Source organism: Dendrobates tinctorius, unplaced genomic scaffold (genome assembly GCF_039654945.1).
Source record: "Dendrobates tinctorius isolate UK_male_01 unplaced genomic scaffold, ASM3965494v1 ptg000017l, whole genome shotgun sequence".
NCBI lineage: Eukaryota > Metazoa > Chordata > Amphibia > Anura > Dendrobatidae > Dendrobates > Dendrobates tinctorius.
In genome coordinates, this window is record NW_027361685.1 from 9675510 (window position 1) to 9691733 (window position 16224).

General features: G+C 45.2%; 2 protein-coding genes across 2 annotated transcripts in view; both read right to left on the reverse strand.

The window, feature by feature from the left end:
- LOC141082432 (oocyte zinc finger protein XlCOF8.4-like) overlaps positions 1 to 16224 on the reverse strand; it is a 174185-nt gene that overhangs the window by 82064 nt on the left and 75897 nt on the right. The gene's annotated exons all lie outside the window — the stretch shown is intronic.
- Positions 1 to 16224, reverse strand: part of LOC141082335 (uncharacterized) — a 35301-nt gene that overhangs the window by 2592 nt on the left and 16485 nt on the right. Inside the window, exons 2-6 of the mRNA XM_073566282.1 lie at positions 4980 to 5171; positions 4671 to 4850; positions 4465 to 4588; positions 4284 to 4381; positions 3996 to 4086 (exon numbers count right to left, since the gene is read on the reverse strand). Coding sequence (XP_073422383.1) covers positions 3996 to 4086; positions 4284 to 4381; positions 4465 to 4588; positions 4671 to 4850; positions 4980 to 5171 — 685 coding nt within the window. The remainder of the gene's footprint in view (positions 1 to 3995; positions 4087 to 4283; positions 4382 to 4464; positions 4589 to 4670; positions 4851 to 4979; positions 5172 to 16224) is intronic.

Consider the following 16224-nt stretch of genomic DNA (forward strand, 5'->3'; position numbering starts at 1 on the left):
TTCCGGAAAGTTGCTGTAGAGTCAAAATATTCACTCCTCCTACACACGTGGTCAAAATTGTTGGTACCCGTTGTTTAATGAAACCCACAATGGTCACAGAAATAACTTTAATCTGATAAAAGTAATAATTAAAAAATCTATGAAAATGAACAACTGAAAGTCAGACATTGCTTTTCAGCCATGCTTCCACAGAATTTAAAATAAATAAAACTCATGAAATAGGCCTGGACAGAAATGATGGTTCCCTTAACTAAAATATTTTATTGCACAACCCTTGGAGGCAATTGTTGAAATAAACTGATTCCTGTAGCTGTCAATGAGACTTCTGCACCTCTCGACAGGTATTTTGGCCCACTCTTCAAGAGCAACTACTTCAGTTGTCTCGTGTTTGAAGGTTGCCTTTTCCAGACGGCATGTTCCAGCTCTTTCCAAAGATGCTCATTAGGATTTAGGTTAGGGCTCATAGAAGGCCACTTCAGAATAGTCCAATATTTTCCTCTTAGCCACTCTTGCATGTTTTTAGCTGTGTATTGTGTGTCATTATCCTGTATGACATGCGACTGAGACCAAGCGACATTGGGCAGCACATTTCTCTCTAGAATCCCTTGATAGTCTTGAGATTTCATTGTACGATGGAGATTCTAGACACCCTGTGCCAGATGCAGCAAAGCAGCCCCATAACATAACAGAGCCTCCTCTATGTTTCACAGTAGGGACAGTGTTCTTTTTGTGATATGCTTCATTTTTCCATCTGAGAACATAGAGCTGACGTGCCTTGCCAGAAAGTTCCATTTTTGTCTCATCTGTCCATAGGACATTCTCCCAGAGGCTTTGTAGCTTGTCAACATGTAGTTTAGCAAATTCCAGTCTGATTTTTTTTCAACAATGGTGTCCTCCTTGGTCGTCTCCCATGAAGTCCACTTTGGCTCATACAACGACGGATGGTGTGATCTGACACTGATGTTCCTTGAGCTTCAAGTTCACCTTTAATCTGTTTACAAGTTTTTCTGGGCTCTTTTGTTACCATTCATATTATCTGTCTCTTTGATTTGTCATCAATTTTCCTCCTGCAGCCACGTCCAGGGAGGTTGGGTACAGTCCTATGGATATTAAATTTCTGAATAATATCTGCAACTTTAGTCACAGAAACATGAAGCTGCTTGGAGATGGTCTTATAACTTTTACCTGTAACATGTTTGTCTATAATTTTCTTTCTAATCTCCTGAGACATCTCTTTCCTTCGCTTCCTCTTGTCCATGTTGAGTGTGATACACACCATGTCACCACACAGCACAGTGAGTATCTGTAGCCTCTATACAGGCCACTCACTGATTCCAGGATTGTAGACACCTGTGATGATAATTAGTGGACACACTGCGATTTACACATTCTGTGGAAGCTTGGTTGAAAAGCAATGTCTGACTTTCATTTGTTCATTTTCATAGATTTTTTTATTTATTATTACTTTTGTCAGATTCAAGTTATTTCTGTGACCATTGTGGGTTTTTCTGTCATTAAACGAGGGGTACCAACAATTTTGACCCCGTGTGTATAGATTATAACCATCAGTGAATTAATTTATAACATGGAATCACTTTATGGGGATTTCTACTATTCTGGTTTTCTGTCATTTAGTTATATTAGGGCTTCTGCATATGGTGTGTCCAATCTCATCTGGGATCTGTTCCTGCTGTCCAGCTGGAGTAATCTGCTCCCTACTTCAGCCAATTGGAAAGTACCTCACCCTACTAAAGCGCAAAGCACATGGTCGGAATCTGCCAGATACAGCGCTGTTCTCCTCTGGTTCAGTCCTCTGTGCTCAGCTTGCGGATTAAAAAAACTGGAGTCTGAACTGAGAAAGTAAGTTAATGTGTATGCACAATGTAAGTGCATATTAACACATGGCCATTAACCAGAGAAAAAAAAAAAGCAAAAAACACAATTATCCTAAACTAAAAAGTAAAAAATAAACTGCAAATAATGCATGTTTTACTTTTTAGTTTAGGATATTTGTGTTTTTTGCTTTTTGCTTTCAGCTTGCGGCTTGTGTGTTTGTTTCCTGCTGTGACTGTGGCCCGTTTACTGACTACTTTTGTGTCTTCTGATTCTGTCCTTCTAGTTCTGACCCAGCTACCTGACTATTCTTCTTGCCATCTAACACCACAGAATAGCAGGTAACACCATGGTCCAAGCCTAGGGGTCTCTGTGTAAGTCCAGATTCCATGTAATGGTGTTAAAGGACAATGAGCAAGGCAATCCTTGGGATATGGAAAGCAGAGAAGATAGAGCCAAGCATGTTCATGGTGGACATCTTTTGAGCTGCCAGGTGACCATGAACAGTGCTCCCAATACATTGTGTCTGCAAACTATTCCAGCTAGATCTGCATTCATATAGCTAAATGGCGCTCCTTCCCTTCTGAACACTGCCATGTGCCCAGACAGTAGTGTACAACCGTATGTAGGGTATAGTGCGAAGCTGGAAAATAATCTGTAAGATCCATCTGTTTCCTATTATCCTTTGTGAATAATTCCAAACTTACCACCACATAAAGTGACACACGTCAGATATTAATAATGGGGCCTGATTAAGAACACAAAACTGGCTGCGGAAGAGGTTAAATCAGAGGATTTTGGACACTACTGTAATCAAACACTGTGACTATAGACAATAACATCTACTGAAATGATCAAACTCCACAGTCTCCATCAGTAATAAATGAGCAGCTAGTGGTGAAACCTCTCTGGGTAATTAGAGTATGGGGCTCGGTGACGTCACAATCTAAACTATCGTAAGGTCCAATATTTTCTGTCAGATGAGTTTCATGGAGAAATATTACACATTTATAGAGAACTGTGTATAATAGTGCAGAGCTGAGATGTCTTAAAGGGAACCTGTCAGCAGGATTGTGCTCAGTAACCTACAGACACTGTCAGGTCACCGCCGTTATACTGATTACAATGATACCTGGTGATGAAATCCGTCTTGTGGTTGTTGTGTAATCTGTATTTGTTGTTTTCAGTTAATGAGATTCTTGTGCTCTGGGGCGGGGCTGTGGGCGGGGCTGTGGGCTGGGCTTTATGTTGTGCTCTGATTCCATATTCCTCTGTATTGGCTTATGACATGTTGTTGATCCCTCACTGACCCGCCCCCCATTATTACATAATGCATTTAATAGCATTGATATTATTGTTGATAATGCCTATAATATTGTGGCTATTGTGAGGCTTAGAAAAAAAATTACATCCAGCAAAATGTCATCAGCGGCGCCAGCGCAGTAGCCTCTATCTCTTACTTATAGATACTACTGCGCAGGCGCCGCCATCGCCGGTGACATTTTGCTGGATGTAATACAGATTAATATGTAATCAGAGCACCACAAAAAGCACATAATACCTTTCTTCAAGTGATTTTCTATCTTGTCAGCACATTCTACGTACGCTGTCATTTGGCTTTATAGTCACAGATCTGGGCAGGTAACGGTCAGTGTCTCCTAATGTGAAGGAGAGAATGGCTACTGAAATCAATTATTAAACCTTATATAAGTCAGTTCAGATATGGTGTACCAAGATGGCGTCTGTGTCTTCAGACAACACCCTGGAAGGAATCCTTGGAATGCAGAAGCTGAGATACTGGATACCATATATGGAAGTGAAGGTGAATGGACCTATCATTAACTCTGTGTCCGGTATGACTCTTTAAGTGCACACTCGGCCTATATTGGGTCAGGTACAAGCAATCATATAGATCTTGCTTTAAGGGATCACCCTCACACTAATCCCAGGGAGTAGGTGGATCCTCCAGGTTGTAAGTCCTACAGAAAAGGGCTTTCAATGCCCAAAGTCATTTGAACATTTTTGGTTGGAGGAGAATGTTGTGGTCTAGAGGCAAAATGGTGATCATGGTAATATGGCCGGACTACACCACCGATAAAGCAGCCACAGCCGGTGACTGAGAGGAATCTGTGACTTCTCTGCATTCAGTGGTCACTACTCACCTGGGTAGTCATATGTGGGAATCTCCTCTTTACACCGCTCATCATCTCTCACATATGTCTCTGTAGGATTAATATGGGTCAGATCTTCACCCTGAAACAAATATTGTGAAAGTCACAGACAGATGGAGAAGTCCCATCTATGATCAGCTCTAATCCTGCCATCTCCACCGTTCTCATTACACAAGTATAAAACACATAATACTGGTGGATAAAACAAGACTGAGCACAAGACCTTCACAGCCGTCTACACATCATAGGGGAGATCTCCTGACACCTTCTCTCATCTACCTGATGATCCTGAGGAACACTGGGATCTTCTTGGTTACAGTCCTGTGGAAGAAGAGGACGGGGACATCTCTCTGGTGTTGTCCTCTTACTGGATAGATCTGGAGGAAACACATACAGGGACTGAATTCATTCTCTACATACAGATAATTATAGGCCGTGTGTATTTAGTCCTGTCTATTACCTGGTGATGTGAGGGGCTGGGGAACCTCCATTATGACGTTCTTGTACAGATCTCTGTGTCCTTCTAAATGCTCCCACTCCTCCATGGAGAAATAGACAGCGACATCCTGACACCTTATAGGAACCTGACACATACAATGATACCGTCATCCCCCGATCCCTTCATAGTGTTACTGTATAATGTCCCAGCATTCCCAGCAGTGTCACCTCTCCAGTCAGCAGCTCCATCATCTTGTAGATGAGTTCTAGGATCTTCTGGTCATTGATGTCCTCATGGATCAGGGGGTGAGGTGGAGGCCCCGTGATTGGGCTCAGGGGTCTGCCACATCCCTCAGATACAGGGCCCTGACAGCGATCACTAGAGGTCTTCTTCACCACTGTGTAATCCTGGTTATGGAGAGACACATTAATAAATATCACTACAGACATTTCCAGAGTCCTCACCCCTCCAGTTCTGTCCATCTGTTATTCCCATAGATAAGAATGATGTAATGTGATGTCATCAGAATCTCTCACCTCTCCAGTGAGACGGAAGAGGATCTCTAGGGTGAGGTGTAACATCCTCTCCGCCATCTTGTCTCTGTCCATATCCATCCTTGATAGGTAAATCAGGAAAATTTTCTTTTGTAGAAGATCTTCACTGAGAGGATCCGATATTGTAGAGATCTGAATGAGAAGAAGATGATCTGATGTAACATCATAAGAATCCTGTGTAATAACACAATTACTGGAGATAATAAGGGAAACATATGAGATTTATTATCTTACAGGGTTTAGTTTTCTTCCCTGACATCTACTATTAAAACCTATATATTTAGGCCACAGACAACAAGCAGTTTCCTCCTCGGAGTCGGCAGCTGAACACGTTCCTCATAGACTCATCTTCCATAACGCTAATTCTTGTCTCATTACCGACACTGGAATCGGCATTAGCAATACTGCAGGAGATATTCATTACACGCGACATGAGAAATAACTCCTTCATGATGAGGACGAAATCTTCATCTTCTACTACGGCTCTAGAGACAGATTTGGCCAGAGTCGGTCACTGCCTCCATCCCCACCGGCCGTCTATATGAAGGTTTCCCGCAGGGCTGTGGAGTCGGAGTCGTGGAGTCGGAGTCGGAGTTAGTTTTGGTTGGAGTCGGTAGAAATGTACCGACACCAGCTTTAAAAAAAAAGTATATATATTTCATAATTGAACTTTCATATTCAGGCAAAGATAAAAATGCTCCTACCAGAGCTTCTAATCTAAAGAGACATTTACAGCACTTTCATCCAGAAGTACTGAAAGCAGTGGATGAGAAAGACTGCATCCAAACCAATGCAACAGTGCCCAGCTCTTCCAGCCAAACAAAGGAGCAGAGAACTTTGCAGCCATCAGTTGCAAGATATTTTGTCAGTGACAAAGGTACTGTGACAATGACAGTAGATACATTTAAAAAACAGATCAGAGAGCTTGTTGTAAAGGATAGTGTGCCTATTTCATTATTTTCACGACCAGCTTTTATGTGTCTGAATGGGGAAATGGCCCGCAAGCTTGGTGTTTCTCTGGAGAGAGAGAGTATTAGAAAATTAGTAATCGAAGAAGCTTTTAAACAAAAGGAAGAACTTAAAAAAACTCTCAAGGGACGCTTTCTGTTTCTTAAAATGGATGCCTGCCCACGTCACAGAGTGAACTATTTTTCCATCAATGTCCGATTTGTTTGTGACAAAAATGAAATAGTTACCAAGACATTGGCAGTAAAAGACACCAAAGCTCATCACACCAGTGAGTTTCTCCAGGTCTTGGTGGAAAAGGTTCTGCAAGACTATGAACTTAAAAAAGAGCAAGTTCTTTCTGTCGTAACTGACAATGCTTCAAATATGATAAGTACTATTAAGCTAATGAATGAGAGTAATGATGGTGACCAGCAGCTAGAAGAACATTCTGGGTCCACAGACACAGAAATGTTTGAAATAGAGGAACACAGTATTGTAACTGAGGAGCAAACTGAAGTTGCTTCAGATGAACAGCAACATGATAGTTTAGATGATCTTGTTGAAACTGTGTCAATATGTTCTTTCATTCATCACATGCGCTGTGTTGTGCATACGCTACAGCTGGCTATAAGAGACAGTCTGCAAGAAGGACATGCTGCTGCACTGATTGGCAAAGTGAGAAAATTGGCTACTGTTGCCAGAACCCCTAAAGTTGACTCAATTTTGAAGAGACGTGCTGGAAAAGGGGCAATTATTGATCAAGCCACACGATGGGGCATTACTTACTTAATGATTCAGCGCTTGGTTGAACTGAAAACCTTTCTTGTAGACATGGCTAACCCTCAACTGACGCTAAATGAAAGTCAGTGGAATCAGGTGACTGAGCTGGAAAAATTGCTGGAGCACCCATTTACAGTGACTAAAAAATTACAAGCAGAGGACTTAACTCCAGGTATTTTCTTAAAGGAGTGGAAGAACCTGATGTTTCGCCTGTCCCAAAGAGGAGGGTTGATAGCAAGTGGCATTGCTACATCAATGAAACGGAGAGAGGAGCTACTATTACAAAATAACATTCTTTTGGCAGCTGTTTATGTAGACCCAATGCATCGGATTCTTCTAGATGATCAACAGCTAAGTAAAGGAAAAGAAGCTCTGTTTGAAATAGCAGTAAGGATGAAAGGGTTGCAGAACAGTCAGGAGGAACAAGAAGAATTTGGTCGTCCTGCCACATCTTCACCCTCATCATCAACTGATGAAGAATTTAATTTCGAAAAATATTTGGATCACAAGGACCGTGCAAAGCGTTCCCGCATAGAAGAGTCATCCCCATCAAGGAACACAGCCAGTACATGTCAGCAGAATTTTTCATGTGCACTAAAAGAAATTGAGAAATTTGACCGTTCATCAAAAATAACAGTGCAACAAGCGATTCCTCTGTATCCTGACATTGTCAGAGATGTTGCCCGAGTGGTTACTGCTTTGCCACCAACACAAGTTAGTGTAGAGAGGTTGTTCTCTGCTCTCAAAATAATTAGATCAGATTTGAGGGCATCCATGAAGGAGGATCTGACAGAGGCAATACTTTTTCTGAGGACAAATTTATAGATTTCTTCTTATTAACTGCATAAAAGTGTTTATTGCATATTTACTTACAGTTTAGAAAAGTTTATAAAAGTTATTTGCTATATTCTAATTGTATTCTAATAAATGTAGTTTTTGCTCTAAGTGGTCTGATTACTTATATGATGGTGAGAAACTGAATAAGCACGATGTTTAATATTTTACAACAGTAAATTTGTTGTTATGAATTGGCCATTTATGAAGGAGTCGGAGTCGGAGCCGGAGTCGGAGCCTGATAAAATCCAGGAGTCGGAGTCGGAGCCTGATAAAATCCAGGAGTCGGAGTCGCAACTGTGGCTTACCGACTCCACAGCCCTGGTTTCCCGTCTTCCCCGCACAGGAATCTTCTATCGACGTTAGATCTCAGCTCTGAGTCACACACAGAAGTTTGAGGCTTTTAGAAAAGATTTTTAGTTTCCACAATCACAACGGACAGAAATGATCTGATGCCAAAGTCTCCATCTACAGTGATTTATGGGGATTATTTCTGGCCTTAGGCTTTCCCATATTACAGGAAAAACTCCAGAAAAAGCCGATATTAAAATGATTCTAAAGAAAAATTGGCTCCAACAATTCTTGTAAGAAGAAAAAAAAAAAACAAAAAGCAGAAGACACATTTTATAAATTTTAACATGTTAAACATTTATTAAAAATAAATTAATCTTTTTGGGCCCCAGAACATAGATGTACACTGCAGGGACGGCACAGATGAGGCTGCAACAAAAACCCTGGCAGTTTTACCACTTGCTGCTGTGAAAAGCAAACATGGCATCTAAGAAGGTGTGACAGAGTTTGGCTGAATGCCTCCCGCCCCAAGTACTCGATAGTATGGGGCGGCCTAGTTAACCCGATACTTACATGCCTAATAATGGTGTCTGGGCTGGAATGTATGAAGGTCTATTAGGCCGGGCCAGAGGCAGCGTCCAATAAGTTACCTTATAACGCCCCCATACACATTAGACTAAAGTCCCATGAAAGCACTGATTTCGGGGGGTTTGGCCGACCATATAATGTATTTGGGGGCCTCCCGACAGATGATGTCAGGGCAGAGAAGGATCTGGCATCCTGAATTTCAGAGGATAATCCGTTTGTTCTTCCTGTAGATAATCCTCCTCTAGAGGAGTCTGGAGGCGACTCTCTCATACAGACCACAGGAAAGCTGGAATATTTGTGTGTATGGGGGAGTCGGGAGAGATCGCCGTCTGCCAAATGACCGTTCAGCCAACTCTGATCTCATGTGTATGGGGCGTTAGTATTACACTGACAGGCAGTGATGATACACGGCACTACAGTAGTACAGGGCATCACCGGAGCCATCAGAGGCTTGTATGTTGTATGATCGCACTGATCAGAGGGGTTTAAAAAAGGTTTAAAGTGGAAAAAATATCACAGTTTCGCCAACAAGAAATATCTGTCACTATATGGAAAGCAGAGTCACTGCACAATGTTAGTTACGTCACGTCCATAACTACTTTATTATACTCTATTATCCTGTACACAGTGGAGTAGATAGAAATCACAGATCACACAGCAATAGCTGGAATTGGGCCCTCCAACATAATGGAAAAAAAATCTATTTATCTATCTCTCTATCTATATACATGGTTCAAAAAAATAAAGGGAACACTTAAACAACAGAATATAACTCAAAGTAAATCAAACTTCTGTGAAATCAAACTGTCCACTTAGGAAGCAACACTGACTGACAATCAATTTCACATGCTGTTGTGCAAATGGAATAGAGAACAGATGGAAATTATTGGCAATTGTCAAGACACCCTCAATAAAGGAGTGGTTCCGCAGGTGGGGACCACAGCCCACATCTCAGTACCAATGCGTCTGGCTGATGTTTTGGTCACTTTTGAATGTTGGCTGTGCTTTCACACTCATGGTAACATGAGACGGACTCTACAACCCACACAAGTGGCTCAGGTAGTGCAGCTCATACAGGATGGCACATCAATGCGAGCTGTGGCAAGAACGTTTGCTGTGTCTGTCAGCGTAGTGTCCAGAGGCTGGAGGCACTACCAGGAGACAGGCCAGTACACCAGGAGATGTGGAGGGGGTCGTATGAAGGCATCAACCCAGCAGCAGGACCGCTACCTCCACCTTTAAGCAAGGAGGAACAGGAGAAACACTGCCAGAGCCCTGTAAAATGACCTCCAGCAGGCCACAAATGTGCATGTGTCTGCACAAACAGTTAGAAACTGACTCCATGAGGATGGTCTGAGGGCCCGACGTCAACATATGGGGGTTGCGCTCACAGCCCAACACCGTACAGGACACTTGGCATTTGCCACAGAACACCAGGATTGGCAAATTCACCACTGGCGCCCTGTGCTCTTCACAGATGAAAGCAGGTTCACACTGAGCACATGTGACAGCCGTGACAGAGTCTGGAGACGCCGTGGAGAGCGATCTGCTGCCTGCAACATCCTTCAGCATGACCGGTTTGGCAGTGGTCAGTAATGGTGCGGGGTGGCATTTCTTTGGAGGCCACACGATGTTGGGCTGTGAGCACAACCCCCATGGAGACACAATTGTGCCTTTACCTGGAGATAAATTCCCAGTGGGGGCAATTTCCAAAATGCAATAACTTAAGTGGGGAATTCAGCTCTTTTCTCACTTAAGGGATCTGTATATGGAGTCTACAAACTACAGTGGGGAAATAAGGATTTGTTACGCTGCTAATTCTGGGGCTAAAGTCACATTTTTGTGAGGAAAAAAAGTAAAATTGTCATTTTTTCCTTCCACATTGCTTAAATTCCTGTCACACTGTCCGAATTCAGATATTGTCCTGTCAGAAAGGAGAATACAGGGAGCGAAAGGGTTAATAGGACTCACAGGAGGAACCGGCCCAGAAAGCAGAAGATCCAGCGAGTGTCCGCCACATATATGACTGCTCTGTGCGCACAGGACCTGTGATGAGGTCACAGGAGGGGAGGAGTCAGGGGTCACATGATCAGGGGCCTCAGTGTGTGCAGGACTCAGTGTGCTGGAGCGCTCCCGATAATCAGCTGCGTGTGTCGCGCTGTGTGATAGTCACAGCACCTGCATGGAGGGCGACACATGCAGCTGATTATCGGGAGCGCTCCAGGGATCCGGGGTCCCGATGCAGCTATTCGGTAAGCGATATTAGCCAATAACAACTTCTCCGACGATATTCGCTCATCTCTAGTAATAACAGCTCAAAGACATTCACCAAACTTTTCATTAAGTTTAATAGCGAGACCCTATTAAATATTGAGCATCAGCGGGATGAAGCATTGACAGCGGCATGTAAAAGTGTGGGCGCCCCTGGTCAAAATGACCGTTATTATGAGCAGTAGTAAGATGAAGATGAAATGATCTCTAAAAGGCCGAACCTCTAAGATGACACATGGCCTTTGTATTTTAGGCAAAAATAATAATAAAAAATTATATATATATATATATATATATATAGACATTTTTACAATTTCATAATTGCATAAAGGAAAAAGGGGCGATGCAAAACTTTGGGCACCCTTGGAGATTTGTGTACTGAGATAATTTTGACCAAGATTTCACACCTTAATTAGCTTGTTAGGGTTATGGTGAGATCACATGGTGACCAGGAGCTACAGTCTGAGGAAAGGGCTAAAAAGCCTTCACTAGACCCCTGTACAGCTGTATAATGAGGCCCAGGCTTTATAGTGAAGGGACTGGAGTGAGGGCCTGTGCCCAGGAGCTACAGTCTGAGGAAAGGGCTAAAAAGCCTTCACTAGACCCCTGTACAGCTGTATAATGAGGCCCAGGCTTTATAGTGAAGGGACAGTAGTCAGGGCCTGTTCCCATGAGCTACAGTCTGAGGAAAGGGCTAAAAAGCCTTCACTAGACCCCTGTACAGCTGTATAATGAGGCCCAGGCTTTATAGTGATGGGACAGGAGTGAGGGCCTGTTACCAGGAGCTACAGTCTGAGGAAAGGGCTAAAAAGCCTTCACTAGACCCCTGTACAGCTGTATAATGAGGCCCAGGCTTTATAGTGAAGGGACTGGAGTGAGGGCCTGTGCCCAGGAGCTACAGTCTGAGGAAAGGGCTAAAAAGCCTTCACTAGACCCCTGTACAGATGTATAATGAGGCCCAGGCTTTATAGTCAAGGGACAGGAGTGAGGGCCTGTGCCCAGGAGCTACAGTCTGAGGAAAGGGCTAAAAAGCCTTCACTAGACCCCTGAACAGCTGTATAATGAGGCCCAGGCTTTATAGTGAAGGGACAGGAGTGAGGGCCTGTTCCCATGAGCTACAGTCTGAGGAAAGGGCTAAAAAGCCTTCACTAGACCCCTGTACAGCTGTATAATGAGGCCCAGGCTTTATAGTGAAGGGACAGGAGTGAGGGCCTGTTACCAGGAGCTACAGTCTGAGGAAAGGGCTAAAAAGCCTTCACTAGACCCCTGTACAGCTGTATAATGAGGCCCAGGCTTTATAGTGAAGGGACAAGAGTGAGGGCCTGTGCCCAGGAGCTACAGTATGAGGAAAGGGCTAAAAAGCCTTCACTAGACCCCTGTACAGCTGTATAATGAGGCCCAGGCTTTATAGTGAAGGGACTGGAGTGAGGGCCTGTGCCCAGGAGCTACAGTCTGAGGAAAGGGCTAAAAAGCCTTCACAAGACGCCTGTACAGCTGTATAATGAGGCCCAGGCTTTATAGAGAAGGGACAGGAGTGAGGGCCTGATCCCAGCAGCTACAGTCTGAGGAAAGGGCTAAAAAGCCTTCATTAGACCCCTGTACAGCTGTATAATGAGGTCCAGGCTTTATAGTGAAGGGACAGGAGTGCGGGCCTGTGCCCAGGAGCTACAGTCTGAGGAAAGGGCTAAAAAGCCTTCACTAGACCCCTGTACAGCTGTATAATAAGGCCCAGGCTTTATAGTGAAGGGACAGGAGTGAGGGCCTGTTCCCAGGAGCTACAGTCTGAGGAAAGGGCTAAAAAGCCTTCACTAGACCCCTGTACAGCTGTATAATGAGGCCCAGGCTTTATAGTGAAGGGACAGGAGTCAGGGCCTGTTCCCATGAGCTACAGTCTGAGGAAAGGGCTAAAAAGCCTTCACTAGACCCCTGTACAGCTGTATAATGAGGCGCAGGCTTTATAGTGAAGGGACAGGAGTGAGGGCCTGTGCCCAGGAGCTACAGTCTGAGGAAAGGGCTAAAAAGCCTTCACTAGACCCCTGAACAGCTGTATAATGAGGTCAAGGCTTTAAAGTGATGGGACAGGAGTGAGGGCCTGTTACCAGGAGCTACAGTCTGAGGAAAGGGCTAAAAAGCCTTCACTAGACCCCTGTACAGCTGTATAATGAGGCCCAGGCTTTATAGTGAAGGGACAAGAGTGAGGGCCTGTGCCCAGGAGCTACAGTCTGAGGAAAGGGCTAAAAAGCCTTCACTAGAACCCTGTACAGCTGTATAATGAGGCCCAGGCTTTATAGTGAAGGGACAGGAGTGAGGGCCTGTGCCCAGGAGCTACAGTCTGAGGAAAGGGCTAAAAAGCCTTCACTAGACCCCTGTACAGCTGTATAATGAGTCCCAGGCTTTATAGTGAAGGGACAGGAGTCAGGGCCTGTTCCCATGAGCTACAGTCTGAGGAAAGGGCTAAAAAGCCTTCACTAGACCCCTGTACAGCTGTATAATGAGGCCCACGCTTTATAGTGAAGGGACTGGAGTGAGGGCCTGTGCCCAGGAGCTACAGTCTGAGGAAAAAGCTAAAAAGCCTTCACTAGACCCCTGTACAGCTGTATAATGAGGCCCAGGCTTTATAGTGAAGGGACAGGAGTGAGGGCCTGAGCCCAGGAGCTACAGTCTGAGGAAAGGGCTAAAAAGCCTTCACTAGACCCCTGTACAGCTGTATAATCAGGCCCAGGCTTTATAGTGAAGGGACAGGAGTGAGTGCCTATTCCAATGAGCTACAGTCTGAGGAAAGGGCTAAAAAGCCTTCACTAGACCCCTGTACAGCTGTATAATGAGGCTCAGGCTTTATAGTGATGGGACTGGAGTGAGGGCCTGTGCCCAGGAGCTACAGTCTGAGGAAAGGGCTAAAAAGCCTTCACTAGACCCCTGTACAGCTGTATAATGAGGCCCAGGCTTTATAGTGAAGGGACAGGAGTCAGGGCCTGTTCCCATGAGCTACAGTCTGAGGAAAGGGCTAAAAAGCCTTCACTAGACCCCTGTACAGCTGTATAATGAGGTCCAGGCTTTGTAGTGATGGGACAGGAGTGAGGGCCTGTTACCAGGAGCTACAGTCTGAGGAAAGGGCTAAAAAGCCTTCACTAGACCCCTGTACAGCTGTATAATGAGGCCCAGGCTTTATAGTGAAGGGACAGGAGAGAGGGCCTGTTCCCAGGAGCTACAGTCTGAGGAAAGGGCTAAAAAGCCTTCACTAGACCCCTGTACAGCTGTATAATGAGGCCCAGGCTTTATAGTGAAGGGACAGGAGTGAAGGCCTGATCCCAGCAGCGACAGTCTGAGGAAAGGGCTAAAAAGCCTTCACTAGACCCCTGTACAGCTGTATAAAGAGGCCCAGGCTTTATAGTGAAGGGACTGGAGTGAGGGCCTGTGCCCAGGAGCTACAGTCTGAGGAAAGGGCTAAAAAGCCTTCACTAGACCCCTGTACAGCTGTATAATCAGGCCCAGGCTTTATAGTGAAGGTACAGGAGTGAGGGCCTGTGCCCAGGAGCTACAGTCTGAGGAAAGGGCAAAAAAGCCTTCACTAGACCCCTGTACAGCTGTATAATGAGGCCCAGGCTTTATAGTGAAGGCCTGATCCCAGCAGCTACAGTCTGAGGAAAGGGCTAAAAAGCCTTCACTAGACCCCTGTACAGCTGTATAATGAGGCCCAGGCTTTATAGTGAAGGGACAGGAGGGCCTGATCCCAGGAGCTACAGTCTGAGGAAAGGGCTAAAAAGCCTTCACTAGACCCCTGTACAGCTGTATAATGAGGCCCAGGCTTTATAGTGAAGGGACAAGAGTGAGGGCCTGTGCCCAGGAGCTATAGTCTGAGGAAAGGGCTAAAAAGCCTTCACTAGACCCCTGTACAGCTGTATAATGAGGCCCAGGCTTTATAGTGATGGGACAGGAGTGAGGGCCTGTTACCAGGAGCTACAGTCTGAGGAAAAGGGCTAAAAAGCCTTCACTAGACCCCTGTACAGCTGTATAATGAGGCACAGGCTTTATAGTGAAGGGACTGGAGTGAGGACCTGTGCCCAGGAGCTACAGTCGGAGGAAAGGGCTAAAAGCCTTCACTAGACCGCTGTACAGCTGTATAATGAGGCCCAGGCTTTATAGTGAAGGGACAGGAGTGAAGGCCTGATATCAGCAGCTACAGTCTGAGGAAAGGGCTAAAAAGCCTTCACTAGACCCCTGTACATCTGTATAATGAGGCCCAGGCTTTATAGTGAAGGGACAGGAGTGAGGGCCTGTTCCCATGAGCTACAGTCTGAGGAAAGGGCTAAAAAGCCTTCACTAGACCCCTGTAGAGCTGTATAATGAGTCCCAGGCTTTATAGTGAAGGGACAGGAGTCAGGGCCTGTTCCCATGAGCTACAGTCTGAGGAAAGGGCTAAAAAGCCTTCACTAGACCCCTGTACAGCTGTATAATGAGGTCCAGGCTTTGTAGTGATGGGACAGGAGTGAGGGCCTTTTACCAGGAGCCACAGTCTGAGGAAAGGGCTAAAAAGCCTTCACTAGACCCCTGTACAGCTGTATAATGAGGCCCAGGCTTTATAGTGAAGGGACAGGAGAGAGGGCCTGTTCCCAGGAGCTACAGTCTGAGGAAAGGGCTAAAAAGCCTTCACTAGACCCCTGTACAGCTGTATAATGAGGCCCAGGCTTTATAGTGAAGGGACAGGAGTGAGGGCCTGTTACCAGGAGCTACAGTCTGAGGAAAGGGCTAAAAAGCCTTCACTAGACCCCTGTACAGCTGTATAATGAGGCCCAGACTTTATAGTGAAGGGACAAGAGTGAGGGCCTGTGCCCAGGAGCTACAGTCTGAGGAAAGGGCTAAAAAGCCTTCACTAGACCCCTGTACAGCTGTATAATGAGGCCCAGGCTTTATAGTGAAGGGACTGGAGTGAGGGCCTGTGCCCAGGAGCTACAGTTTGAGGAAAGGGCTAAAAAGCCTTCACTAGACCCCTGTACAGCTGTATAATCAGGCCCAGGCTTTATAGTGAAGGGACAGGAGTGAGGGCATGTGCCCAGGAGCTACAGTCTGAGGAAAGGGCTAAAAAGCCTTCACTAGACCCCTGTACAGCTGTATAATGAGGCCCAGGCTTTATAGTGAAGGGACAGGAGTGAGGGCCTGTTCCCATGAGATACAGTCTGAGGAAAGGGCTAAAAAGCCTTCACTAGACCCCTGTACAGCTGTATAATGAGGCCCAGGCTTTATAGTGAAGGGACAGGAGTCAGGGCCTGTTCCCATGAGCTACAGTCTGAGGAAAGGGCTAAAAAGCCTTCACTAGACCCCTGAACAGCTGTATAATGAGGTCCAGGCTTTATAGTGAAGGGACAGGAGTGAATGCCTGATCCCAGCAGCTACAGTCTGAGGAAAGGGCTAAAAAGCCTTCACTAGACCCCTGTACAGCTGTATAATGAGGCCCAGGCTTTATAGTGAAGGGACAGAAGTGAGGGCCTGTGCCCAGGAGCTACAGTCTGAGGAAAGG